Source organism: Garra rufa, chromosome 3 (genome assembly GCF_049309525.1).
Source record: "Garra rufa chromosome 3, GarRuf1.0, whole genome shotgun sequence".
In the NCBI taxonomy this organism is placed as follows: domain Eukaryota; kingdom Metazoa; phylum Chordata; class Actinopteri; order Cypriniformes; family Cyprinidae; genus Garra; species Garra rufa.
Window position 1 is genome coordinate 56,798,472 of NC_133363.1, and position 14,411 is coordinate 56,812,882.

General features: G+C 35.5%; 1 protein-coding gene across 1 annotated transcript in view; it reads right to left on the reverse strand.

Moving 5' to 3' along the window:
• Nucleotides 1–14,411, reverse strand: part of furina (furin (paired basic amino acid cleaving enzyme) a) — an 84,445-nt gene that overhangs the window by 17,889 nt on the left and 52,145 nt on the right. The window contains exons 7-10 of the mRNA XM_073836425.1: nucleotides 9,155–9,367; nucleotides 1,846–1,946; nucleotides 1,402–1,505; nucleotides 1,016–1,133 (exon numbers count right to left, since the gene is read on the reverse strand). Of these exons, the coding sequence (XP_073692526.1) occupies nucleotides 1,016–1,133; nucleotides 1,402–1,505; nucleotides 1,846–1,946; nucleotides 9,155–9,367 (536 nt within the window). The remainder of the gene's footprint in view (nucleotides 1–1,015; nucleotides 1,134–1,401; nucleotides 1,506–1,845; nucleotides 1,947–9,154; nucleotides 9,368–14,411) is intronic.

Consider the following 14,411-nt stretch of genomic DNA (forward strand, 5'->3'; position numbering starts at 1 on the left):
AATTCAAAAAGGATGCTTTTCATATTTTTAATATACAGTTCTATTCAAAAGTATAGGGTCAGTAAGTTTTTTTTTTTTTTAAAGCTTCATTCAGCAAGTATATGTTATTTTGAGCAGAAGACAAAATATTTCTATTTAAATTTCTATTCCTAATTTTTTTATTCATCAAAGGATTTTACAAAAATTACGTTTTCCACAAAAATACGAAGCAGCTCAACTGCTTTCAACATAGATAACCATAATAAATGTTTCTTGAGCAGTAAATCAACATGATGATGATTTCTAAAAGTCCATGTGACACTGAAGACTGGAGTAAGGATGCTGAAAATTCAGCTTTCCATCACAGGAATAAATATAATATTACTGTTTTTACTGTATTTTTATTCATAATGTATTTTACATTTAAAAATCTTACAGATTCCAAACATTTGAACGATATTGTTAAAAAAAATATATCAATTATGTTAACATTACATTTTTTAACAAATAAAGAGCTTCACAGACTAATCCAATACTATTAGTCTTATTACTACATTGAATCTTATTGTACATTTTAATGTGATTAATTAATAATTTTAAATTGGACAGTTTGACAATTAGAGTTTAAATTGAAATAGTCTAATTTAAATATTAGAATTAAAATTAATTTAGAAAAAAAAAATCAAATTTGAAGATTCAATGAAATTCAATGTTAATTCCATTTTTGTGATTGTATTTCTGAAAATCTGCCTTTTTTTTTTTTCATCAGAAAAAATCATAGGGACTTATGTATGCAAAGTAAATAAAGACCAACTCCAAAGAGTCATGTTATAGCTTATTTATAGACTAGGTTATGGTGATTAAGGTCTTTTTTGAAGATCAACAGCCCTTGGCCACCGGATGATTTTGCTAAATGGAAAACAACAGCGTAAACATTCAGTTTGGATGAACATAAAGGTGAGAAACTGATAACAGAGCTGCCACTTTTGTGAACCGATTCCTTTAAGACTGATCTAGTAAGGAGGGGTTAACCTACCTGGGCTCAGACACCAAAGAAAGGACACATTTCCGCTGAGGTCCAACATTTGTCCAGTTCTTTGCCAGAGAAACTATAGCCCCAGCATCCAGCAGACCATATCCATAAGAATGGCTTACTGTAGGAGAGAGAGAGAAATCAATACTGTGGAAAGTAACTATAGAACCAGTTTAAAAAGGCCGTAAAAAGACTGACATTATAAGTAAAGAGGTGAATTAAAGAGGTTGATATCTTTAAAAGATCCCAAGCTGTTTGCAGACTGCTGCAGCCAATGATAATGTTATCGATTGAATCACAAAACGTTCAAGCAGCTAGAAAGTGGAAAGACAAGCCAGAGGGAGAGGAAAGAGGAGGGAGCGATGAAAAGCAACGAGATGGGCTTTTACCTCTGCGACCCACTCCATTTGTCTTCCAGTCATTGGTGGTGAGGTGGGCAGGGTTGGACGTCCTCACAACCAGATGCTGCATGTCTCTCCAGGTTAGGTTTTTACTAAGGAGAGGTAAGTGCGAGATACATGGTGGAATGAAACACAAACTGCTCGCGTGCTTTCCCTCAGATAATCTCTCCTGCCCTTTTGTAAAGGTCACAGATAGCTACAGGTAGAGTCATAAAGGTTATTTTGTTGCCGGTGAGTTAATTTAAAAAGATGCAAACGCAAATGGCGCTCAATGCTTGTGTTTGATCCAAATGAGAATTTGAAGGTTAACTCCAGCCTGCCAGTCTAGCCCGGCAACCATTTTATTTCGAAAGCCTCGGGTCACTCAAATCGCTGATAAAGAAGGATGACCTCGCTTGAGGACAGGACAAACCGAAGCGTCAGACGACTTACTTGGCCTCGAGGGCGAGGGCGATGATTCCTGCCGCCAGAGGGGCTGAGGCAGAGGTGCCTGTGTGGGAGTCTGTGCACTTCTGCCTGAGGTCTGTAGTGACCTGAAACAGGAAGCAGAGCGAGAAAACATATCGCATCACTGATATGACGGGAAAATCCAGATGTAAACACAATACCAACATTGTACTAACATGACAATGAAGTCACTCACATATGATGATGAAAGCTTTTTTATTTTTGAATGTCTGAGGTGCATTAATTATGTTAGTAGGATTTTTACATCATAAACTGTTGTCATTTTGAAATAAAAGTTTAAATGGTCATGTCTCCTTTATTTCGATGCAAAGGCCCACTGCTATGATTGTGTAAGATCTCTGCATATGAAATAAGTATTACATGATCAATTATCAGATAAATCAATTAATCTCAATAATTAATAATAGTTTTTATTCTTATTAGTGCAGAAAACAGTCCTTGTAGAAAACCATGACGCATTTTTCAAGGTTTTTGTTGAACAAAAAGGTTAAAAAACATAATTTACAAAAAACTAAAAAAAAATATAAACTAGAATGATTTCTAATGGATCATGTAACACGGAAGATTCCAAATAATCATTTGGAATGTTTTAAAATAGAATAGTTCATTCCTTTTAATTGAATAAAAGCAGCCTTGGTGAACATAAGATATTTATTTAAAAAACATTCTGGTCAAATAATAAGTGAATTTTATTATTTGACCAGTAGTGTGTGTGTTACGATGGCGTTTTAGTGCCACAAAATAAATAGATAAAAAAAATCTAAGATTACAATATTAAAGTCATAATATTTTAAGAATCAAGTCGAAATTACGATAATAAAGTCAAAATATTACGAATAAAGTTTAAATGTTTTGAGAATAAAGTCCAAATTACAAGAATAAAGTCGAAGTGTTTTGAGAATAACGCTAAAATGTTTTAAGAATAAAGTCAAAATATTTTAACAACAGAGTGAAAATTACAAGAACTCATTTGTAGCAATTACGAGATTAAGCTTATAATATTTTAAAACTATATTCTAGCTTTTTGTGCATGCAAATGGCCTGGATTGGAAGCACCAGGAGAAGTCTCAACTTTTAAAATTCGTCAGTTTTATAGCAAAAGACAAATAATATGTCTATTACAACAATGTGTTTTAATAAACATTTCGACTTTCGTTCTCGAAACATTTGACAAATTCTCAAAATTTTAAAATTTTACTCTCAAAATATTACGACTTTAATCTCGTCATTTTATTTTTTTTAGGGATGCACGATATGTATCGGTCGATAACTTGCGCGTTTTGTCAGTAAAGCCGGTTCTGTAATCAGCGGTAAATGCCATCAGGTGCGCGATTTCACGTTGAGCCGTATATACTACACACAGCCGTTGTTTACAGACGAGCTGCGCACTTTCACACTGATAATGAACATTGCTATGCGCAGCTCGTCGGTAAACAACGGCTGTGTGTAGTATATACGACTCAATGTGAAATCACGCACCTGATGGCATTTACCGCTGATTACAGAACCGGCTTTACTGACAAAACACGCAAGCTTTATCGACCGATTGGTATCGGTGCATCCCTAATTTTTTTTAAACATGGCACTAAAACGCCATCCTAATATGTGAAAAGAAAAGTGACATTTCATTTCTCAATTCATGATCCAGTTAATAATCTTGCCTAGCACTTCTGTTATTTTTTGTTCACACAATCAAGAATTCGAACAAGTCTCTAACACTTAGCATTAAATTTTGATGTGCAACTAGTCCCTAACCACATACTGATACCTTAAATCATGAGAGTTGTTGAGGAGTGGCTTTTTTTTTTTTAACTGATATGACTGATCAAACTGATCCTCTTAATGGTTTTTGAGGGGAATTTGGGAAAAAATTAATAGACCAGAGGTGAGAATTTTATAGACTTGGGAATTGGGCTCTTTCCACTTGGGCCAGTAGGCAACCAACCAGATCTTCCTAGCAACTGTATATCAATGCCTTGGCAACAAGTCTTGCATCACGGCACCAGCATCTGCATGGGCAAGCAGCGCTTCACATATTCTTCAAAAACCCCGTCCGTTAACTGACCCAGGTGGTTCAGTTAAATGTGAGACATTTTCGACACTTGAGGGTAAAAAGCGCAGCATCTTTAAGCCCTTAGGGTCACACAGACAAATCGGGCACAACTCTAGACAAATGCAAACATAAAAGGGTTGATGGGTGACACTTAAAAAGCCAGGCATCACAGGATGTGCAGTGACTGCGACGGACCTCCTTGCGTGAGACTAATTGCTAAAAATGGCAGAGAGGTTGAATGACAGGAGCGATGACAGGAGAATTCAGCAATTGCGCACTTAAAAATGGATCTTGATAGACCACAGGAGAGGAATATCGCCTGACAGAGTCTCTGCGGCAGAGGAAACAGCGGGTATCAGGCTTCTGTCCTTTAACAGCACACCTCCATTGTGAACGCTTGTGTCTGTGTCTTGAATGCGGGACAATAGATGAGTCAGTCAGGCATAGCCGGTTATGAGAACAATGCTTGGGTGTACGCCTCTGTCGGCACTGAGCCGGGTAAAGAAATAAAACCCAACGAGAGCAAAGAAAATGTCATGCTATGACAGTGAGGGCTTGTTGTTTTGAATCACAGGGATATTTGGGCTTTGAAACTACAGCTTAACATTTTGTGAAGAACTTGAGAGGTGTTTTTGCACCTGCTAATGTCAGTATCACTATGCCTACGTGTGGTAAGTTTGTTGGCAGGGTGTTGCTACAAAACAAAACTTAGAAAAAATTATCAAAAATACAAATTATTCTTAACTTTTATTTTCTTCTCTTTTCTAAATTGATAGAGTTAAGAACATTTTGTATTCCCAAAAACAATTTAGATTTTTTTTAGGGGTTCAAGTGCATAGTGCAGACACCCTATTGTAATTGTTAGAGTTGCCAAGGATCAACATTCTCTATGTAAAACTGATCAGGCAGACCAAACCGTAAGTTGTAGAAACTTGAAGGGATGGTAGTACTCACATCATCTACAACGTCACCAAGGCTCACCCCAATCGGCCTGACGAGGACGCTACAGCGATCAAAAGTACGAAATCGCTCAGAACTCCTAAAACGTTTGTCGCAAGGTCAAGTGTCTTACTGTATGTCATTGGAATTTTTCTTTTTTCGCCTGATCGGAACCAAACCAGTGTAGAAAGATTCTCTGGAGAGTAAATATCAATAATTATTTTTAAAAAGTTGTACTTTTGACCCTCTGATGCAAAGGGATGCCAAAACGTTTGAAAGGGGCCTTTCCTAAAAGGCTTTAACTTTTAAATGGAATGAGATATCTTCGCCAAACTTACAACATGTATGCAAGGGCTGAATCTGAGATCACATGAAAAAAGTCCCAAAGCTTGGCCACTTGGTGGCATTATAAGAGGGAAAAAACATAAATAATGGCTATAACTATGCAATCGTTTGTCCTATCGACATGAAAATTGGTACGCACAGTCTTGGTCCAAAGTGCCACAAGCATCTATAAGGACATTTGCGTATCCCAAAAAACATGGCCACCATAGGCCGAAATTTGAGCACCTATTAGACAAGCTTAACAGAGATTGATAGGAAAGATACTCAGTGGGCCTGTTTGACTTTAAAGGTCTATGAGAAAATGTAAAGAAATCGGCTAGTGGGAGGTGATACTGCATCTTTTAAGGGCAGAAACGATTTCTATATTGTACGGTTTTTCACACATCCACACAAAATTCATATCATTCAACAGACCTTCTTGTTCCGAACAACTTTTTCTCTGGAAGCACTGACGTCAATTAAACCATTTGTTAAATGATCGAGAAAATGTAAAAGACCTACTTTCACGAACTATTCCTAGGTTTTTCAACCAATCTGGAAAAAAAAGCACTGAAGTGGACAATTCTCTGGACTCTAATAGGTCAATAATTATCAAAAAATATTGAAATTTACCCTTTGGGAAGGTATAACAGGGTTGTTTAGAAAAGAGGCCTGTCCCAATATACCCAAAAACCTATAAAGCCTAAACGAAAACTCAAAACTTCACAAAACCTGGTGAGCACATGTGACAGGTGGTTCTAAACAAGCATGCAAAGTTTTAGGAAGATTGGACTCCAGTTGGCTCTATAAGAATCATAAATGTAAAAAAAAAAAAATCATATTTCTATGGTAAATTACCTGGATTTGCCAAACATGCTTTTTAATAACTGATTGAGGTTGTTACAAGCTTGAATATGTTCTTAAATGCCTTAAAGCGCCTTGCAGCTAAATTTCATCTTTTTCTATAGATAAACCATAAGAATTGCAACTTCTTAAAAGAATGTTCTTAAAAATCTTTGTAAATAATAGGGGTGGTAAAACACTCATGTCATGAGTCGGATCAATACAATTTACTGATCACACGATACAATACTTACAATACCTTAAAACAAGTTAAAAGTTAAAATGGTACTTTTTCCGGCATATGATATATAGTTAACAAAAAGTACTGTTAATTAAGCAGAAAAGAGATATTCACGATTCAACAAAGCTAAAAATAAAGAATTAAGATAGATGTATATGCATATCTCCCTTTCAAGTAAAATCAATTAACCAACCAACCTAAACTTTCTAAACTTAGATTGTCTTAGATTGTCTAAACTTTCAGTTTTGGATAAACTAAGCATAAAACATACTGTCACAATTCATGAATCACTTTTGCATTGAAATATATTGTGCCACGATATATTGTTCCAGCCCTAGTAAATAAGCTCATAGGCTAGGATAACGTTAAACCGGTAATGCTTTACAATAAGGTTCTTTAGTTAACATTAGTTAACCACATTAGTTAACATGAACTGATAATGAACTGCACTTATACAGCATTTATTAATCTTTGTTAATGTTAATTTCAACATGTACTAATAGATTATTAAAATCTTGTTAACATTAGTTAATGTAGTGTGAACTAACATGAACAAACAATGAACAACTATATTTTCGTTAACTAACGTTACTAAAGATTGGTAAATACAGTAACAAATGTATTGCTCATGGTTAATTCATGTTAGTTAGTACATTAACTAATGTTTAACTAGTGAACCTTATTGTAAAGTGTTACCGTTAAACCTGTCTAAAACCCAAAGGTATAATGTTTAATAAACTAATTGGGTTGTTTCAGATATTAAACTTTACAACATAACACTAACTACATATACCCGTAATACATATTACTAAGGATGTGCGCAGGGAAGTGACACAGATGATTGATTATGTAAAAAAATGATCGGTCATAATTATGCGTCCTGTAACTTTTTGCTGAATTCTGTAACAACTTTAAGGGATCTTGTTTTTATTTTATAATTGGCGCATTATTTTTGAAACATGACAGGGAGTGCTGAGCTCCCGCCAAGCCAGTCGCGCCGAAAATTGTGTGAACTTTTTATGATTACAGTAATCAGCAGGCAGCAGAAAAAGATGCCATTAGAGGCGTTTTTCATAGAGTTGATCAAAGTCTCTTAGGGACCAGAACCACTATACAATCAGAAATCTCCACAAGTCTGTCAAGAAAATATGAGAACTTCTAAGGCATTTATCGGGAACTGCACTTAGAAACATTCATGCTTACCTCTAAGAATGTATCCATTACATTTCTTAACTTCTTAACCCTTGTGCAACCTTATAGACATTTGTCAATTTTAGTTATTTTTTATTTTATTTTTTTAGATAATTTTGCCTGTGTTAATGCTAACTGCATAAAATTTGGCTCGTGTGTATTTTTATTGGAATTTTAATATTTTATACTCATTTCCTTTAAGAAATATATTTTGCACTACGCACAAAAAACAGTTCCTCTTAGGAGCTTTTGGACAAAATGTCCTAACTGAAACCAATTAAAACTGTGATTTTTTAAAAAAAAACTAACCCATTTAACTGTAAAATGATGCAGTATTCGTTAAAAGGCTTCATTCTGTTGGCAAGGCTTCAAAATTTAAATTTTTACTATTTTATTTACAAAGCACATACTCACTTTATTCCTGTTTTCAGCTTAGGCATATTATAGTCTATTATAGTCAACTGGATAAATTATGCAGCTATAATTTTGTGGGTATGCTGGTATGGATGTCAGAGTGTGGTTTGTATGCGTGTCCTAAATAAAATTGTGTTTGTGTGTGGGCACTTGTAATGTTTGTAAGAGAGATGAGAGATGCTGTACTGCGATTCACAAATCCTAATGCTGTGTTTGCCAGCGGAGCTTTGCTGGAACCTAATGGGAAAAGTTTAGTACTGCACCCAAACAAAATCTTACTAAAAGCTAATTTTTGGAGATATCAACCTCAAATTTGGAACACAACTTGTTTAGATGTATGGTTTTCCTTTTCTATCAATATTTGAGTTTAAAATGTTTTATAAAATATATATTTTATATTAAACAAAATGTGCATAAATCAGTTTAATAAACTTTGGTTTAAATATTTTACAAATTTTCAATGATAATCTGCCAAGGGTCTTCTTCAAAATGAGACCAAACTTAAGCCTGTACTCTCAAGCTTAAAATCTGTATGACAGTTTTTCGACATGGACATTTTTGTCCTCTATGAACCTATGTGTAACTTTTTTAAATTGATGCACAAGGGTTAAGAAAGTTTTCTGAATCCGGCCCCTGGGTGGTTAGCTACCGGCCCAAGTTTTCACCTTAAAATCCTTTTCACCCATTTTATCATCAACCATTGCAAAACTGCAAGTTTGATAACTTAGAATTATCACACGTCTCCTCAACAAGCTGCATAATTTAATTTACAAGGAAGAAATACTGTAGCTTTTTACGGCCTGTTGCTTTGTCTGGTTAGGACATGTTGTAATACTCAGGGCTGGGGTTTGTCAAAATCTCTAAGCACAAGTGGATGCAATAAAAACAGAGACGCTTGACTTAACAAACATCATTAATAATCGCAAACACAAAGATAAAACCAAGCCATGCGTGATAGTGAGAGGATATGGTTTGCAATCACAAGAACATCCGTGTTTTTGAAGCTTCAAACAGGGCCATGAAGACAAAAACATCTATCTTCCCCCTCACTAGTGACCGCAGTATTCACTGACAGCCAAAAAGCCTTTAAGAACTTTAAAGCCTCTGCAACAATTCTTCATAAATTGGCTTGGCAGTCTATCTTCTGATCTCCAACTGTTTTCAGAATCTTTATTTTTGGATTAGATTTGCTACGCCACTTCTTCAATTAAAGGATAACTGTTGCTGATTTTCTGGAGGCGGAGAGAGCGAGAGAGATAGAGACTCACAATCTGTTTCTCATTGAGGCCTCCACTGCTGTAGGTTGTGGCGAGGGTGGACGAGCAGGCCTCGCTGTACCAGGGCACGTTGCCGTTCTGCGTGCTGCTGCTGATCGACAGCGTGTAGATGCTGTTGGTGTAGCCGTCGCAGTTGCAGCTGTCCTTCTCTCGGCCGCCGTTCCCCGAAGCCCACACGAAGATAGAGCCCCGTCCTCCTCGGCCCTAGAAATCGGGAGAAGAAACACACAGTCAGAGTCAGTCAAAAGCGTTGGCATCTCCGTACAAGATGTTGAGAGCCAGATGCGAGCGCCGCCCTGCCAAGTCTGAAACGGGAGGATTACCGATGACAATACTCAAAACAACTGGATAATATTTGCGACGAGTGGAGTTTGGAAAGCATCGTCTGCCAGGAAGGATTTTCAAAGTGTCTATTGAAGCACTATCATGGTTTCGATTGTCGGGCCAGATGCTTTTAAAAGGACCCTGTGGGATGGCCCTAATGTTCTCGAGTCATTTATCATTCATGTTTATTTTCAGACGCAAATGAAAGACACAAACAGCACCGGGCTTTTGCGGTCTACTTCTCAGATGAAACGCAGTAATGCGAAAGCAAACTGTCAGAACCGATAATGAGCTCGTGAAAAGTACACGCACTGCATTAACGAGGCATGTTTGAATAACCGCGTGACTTTCATTTCATCATGTCGCCACAAGGAACAACAGTGCAAGTAATTTGATTCAGATGCTGTTTGCTCATTACCTTTGATCGCTGCTTTTTTACTGTACCTAACAATTTCAACAATGCACCAAATAAAAGTCTGCCGGGAAAGTCTGCGGTGCAAAGTTTGGCCGCGTCTTTGAGAGTTCGCTCTCTGTTACAGCGCACACCTGCTTGATTGTGGGCATCTATTCAGCGAGGGTGTTTACACAGACCAGAGCCCCATTTGCATTGGCCTTCTCCACGCAACATGGATCTTGTTTCCCAAACAAATCTGACTGCTGGCACACGTGAGCGCTCATGATTTGGACACCAGAAATAATGGCTAGAAAATATGGATGGGGAAATCCACTAGGCTAGTCTGTGCAATCAGGGTTTTTTTTGGTCCTTTTGTCACTTATTCATAGAAACGGTGACAAGGAAATTGGATTCTTATTGATCTCACCATCTGTTCTTTTAAAAGAACAACCCAATGTAATTCAGCAATTTTAATGTGATCATTTATATTTGGAACAAATTCTGCACAATGTATTTGTGCTATGGATCTAAAAAGTAGTACTAAGACACTTAACATCTACTTAAACATTATATTTACTGGTTATCTATTATTATTTATTGTTGAATTTAAAGAATTTCTATGATACTGGATAATCTAGCATACTGTAAATGGAGAAAACGATGACAGTGTACAGGGTTTCTACAGATATGAACAAGTGAAATTTAATACTTTTTAAGACCTTTTTAATACCACCTTATGTGAAATGTAATGACCTAAACCTGTAATGGAAATTCACATTAAATTACATACATACAGTAAAAATGTCATTAATGATATTTATTGCTACAATATACAGTGAACTTTCCATATTAGCAGACAATATTACAGACAAAAATATTCTTATAAGCAATATTTTCATTAGTGTTCAACTTTAACATACTTAAATCAATTAAAAAAAAAAATTGTTTTCCTTCATAAAGGCCTATTTTTTTTTAACTTTTTAAATGTATGCATCACCTTTCATTTTAAATTATTACAATTCAACAATAAATTCTATAGGGTTGTTACCAGGCAGATTAAATAATTTACACTGCAAAATTACAAGTGCAATAAATAATATGTGACCCTGGACCACAAAACCAGTCTTAAGTCGCTGGGGTATATTTGTAGCAGTAGCCAAAAATACATTGCATGGGTCAAAATTTTAGATTTTTATTTTATGCCAAAAATCATTAAGAAATTAAGTAAAGTTCATGTTCCATGAAGATTTTTTGTAAAATTCCTACTGTAAACATATCAAAATGTTATTTTTGATTTGTAATATGCATTGTTAAGAACCTAATTTGAACAACTTTAAAGGTGATTTTCTCAGTCTTTTTGATTTTTTTGCATCCTCAGATTTCTGATTTCAAATAGATGTATCTCGGCCAAATATTGTCCTATCCTAACAAACCATACATCAGTAGAAAGCTTATTTATTGAGCTTCCATATGATGTATAAATCTCAGTTTTGTCAAATTTAACCTTATGACTGGTTTTGTGGTCCAGGGTCACATATATAAATAATGTTATAAGATTAATGTAAACAGTAAACGGTAAACAGTCATTAGGTCCGCAGACTGAAGATATCTTAGCGGTAATGTAACAAAAATATTTAAGACCCATTGAATCTAAATTTAAGACATTTTAAGACTTTTTGAGGCCTTTTATTAGGAAAACATTATTTAAGACATATTAAGACTTAAGGACCAGTGGACATCCTGGTGTAGTTGTGGTTAAGAGCGATTGAATTGTATTATCAATATTGTGGTATATCGTGGTATATGGCATAGTATTTGTCACACTAACTAATACCGAAAGCACAATATGGCTTAATCCCTTTATCAAGTCTGTTTTCGCTGTGCGTTTCAAAGTGAAGCGTGCACAATGCAGTGAACTCGTCTATTGCATGTGCTGTGAGTTAAGCATTCATTTGGGAATGCAACGACCATCAGTTATGCTTTATTTTCGCAGCAGATGATTACAGCATTTCACTAGATTTGCAGTGAGACGTGTTTTTGTAGTCTAAATAAAAGCTCTACTGTCATTTCCATCAAAATAAAAGCTTAAAAGTGCTGTATGAATTGCTGACAGCTAGCAGTTTAAATGGGTAATGTTACTGCAATCCAAATTCAAAATATCTTTCAAGTGTGGAAGGTAGAGAAGTAGTATTGTAATTTCCCTACTGTAGTGGAAAGCAAAAATAATATACCTATGAAATATTTATTTTCATTTATTTTAAAGTGCAACTGTTTCACAATATATGGCTATTACTGCCATGGGAATATCAATAATATAAAATTGTTATTATTATTATTATTATATTCTAATTAGTTTGGCTACCTAAAACACCAGTGTGAATTTCATTTAGACAGAGATCGCATAAGACAAATAAAAAGAATCCCCTTTAAAGTTCAGGTACAAGTCATTCACTGACTTAAGTTTTCTTAGTTAAGAACACGGTTGGAGCTTATAATTTTGAACTCCCAATGTGCATTAGATAGAAGAATTTAACTTTAAAATGTACAAAGTTTTCATTCGCCCCCCCAAGTCTTCATTTGTCTTTTTTTTTTTTATATCAAAATAAATATTGTATTGTGGACTTCAAATCGTGATATCATTGTGCCGCATCATGAGATTTTGATACAGTTACATCCCTAACAATACAAAAAGTAAATAAATGAAAACTATATAGACACAAAAAAATACAAATTAATGCATTTAAAACTATTATAGTACATGAATGCTACTAAAATAATTTTCCCCTTATCTTATTCCAAATCAATTTTTAATCTTTCTATCTTTAAAAGAATATATTTTAACTGATTTTGCCCATGCAGTTAAAGTCAGTGGGGTCCAAAAAACTTCAGCAGCAGCATGAACAACAACAACAACAACAACAAACAAAAAAACAAAAACAAAAAAAAAAAAAAAACAGAAATTTGCAATATATTTTTTTTTGTGTTCCACAGAAGCAAATACCTCAAATTTAGGACGACATAAAGGTGAGTAAATGATAACAATTTAAATTTTTGGGATGAATTATTCCTTTAAGCGATGCATATTAATCTGAAGTGGTCTTAAGTACTAAATAGCCTCTCAGCATTTTTCTATAAAAGGTCTGCTCCTATAAAATCCATCCACGACACACTGCGGTAGGTAGCGTCTTGGCACGGCTCTCCTCCATTGTCCTTTAGCTGGGCCTCGGCCAGTTTTACAACCCTAGAGCACGTCCATGTGCGAGTGAAGGGCTGAAACGAATGGCGTTCCGTTACCCCGCGCATGATAGCAGTTTAGCTCAAATGGCGTTAAGTAATTAGGTATTAAGAATGTCAATACCGTTCACGCTCTGCAAAATCCGCATGAAGATGTCTCGCTGAAAATTGCCATTTAATGTGACATTTAAATTAAACAAACTTCACTCTGACTAGCAAGTGCTTTTATGACTCAAGGCAGTCGCAAATGAAGTGTGCCAAAATCAAATACAGAGCATCCTTTCCACAGCCCCTCTGACATCGCTAACTTCAAAGCAAATAAGAAAAATCCACTTAATTCATTTGAACCGCAAATTTCTGCCCTCTTGAATGCCGCTGCTGGTAAAAGTTCAAGGTTAAGAGAGGCACATTCAGACCATCTCAGCATGAGAATATCAATGAAAACATGTCTACTGTTTGTGCCACCGACCAACTGATGCAGATAATGGCAGGAAACAGTAAAAAATAGCCCATGAGTCACAGAAGCAATTGTACATGTCATGGAAAACAGGACCTATCGGTTGCTCTTTTTGAAACGGGTTTTATGTAGACATCCACAGCCCAGAACTTCCTCCCAGGTCCACCCTAGTAAAAAATTTCGGCTTTGATATGGTGTCAGACTACGGTACATTGGTTATCGATACAAAATCAAAACAATATGCAATAAATAAACACTCTCAAATGACTAACGTCACAATAATTATACAGAATCAGTATACAGTTGAGGTCAGAATCTGCAAAATGTTAATTATTTTACCAAAATAAGAGGGATCATACAAAATGCATATTGTTTTTTATTTAGTACAGACCTGAGTAAGATATTTCACATAAAAGGACTTACATATAGTCCACAGGAGAAAGTAATAGGTGAATTTATGAAAATGACCTTGTTCAAAAGTTTTAATACACTTGATTCTTAATACTGTGGTTGTTACCTGAATGATCCACAGCTGTTTTTTTTATTTTTTTTTTATTTAGTGAGTTAGGTCTTGTTTGTCTGCCCACTGTTCTTCAGAAAAAACCTTCAGGTCCCACTGATTCTTTGGTTTTCCAGCATTTTTGTGTATTTGGGCCCTTTCCAACAATGACTGTATGATTCTGAGATGCATCTTTTCACACTGAGGACAACTGAGGGACTCATATGCAACTAATAAAAAAAGGTTCAAATGCTTCTTTGATGCTTCAGAAGGAAAAAACATGCATTAAAAGTCAGGGGTGTAAACTTTTTGAATTTAAAGATCAGGTAAATTTAGCTTA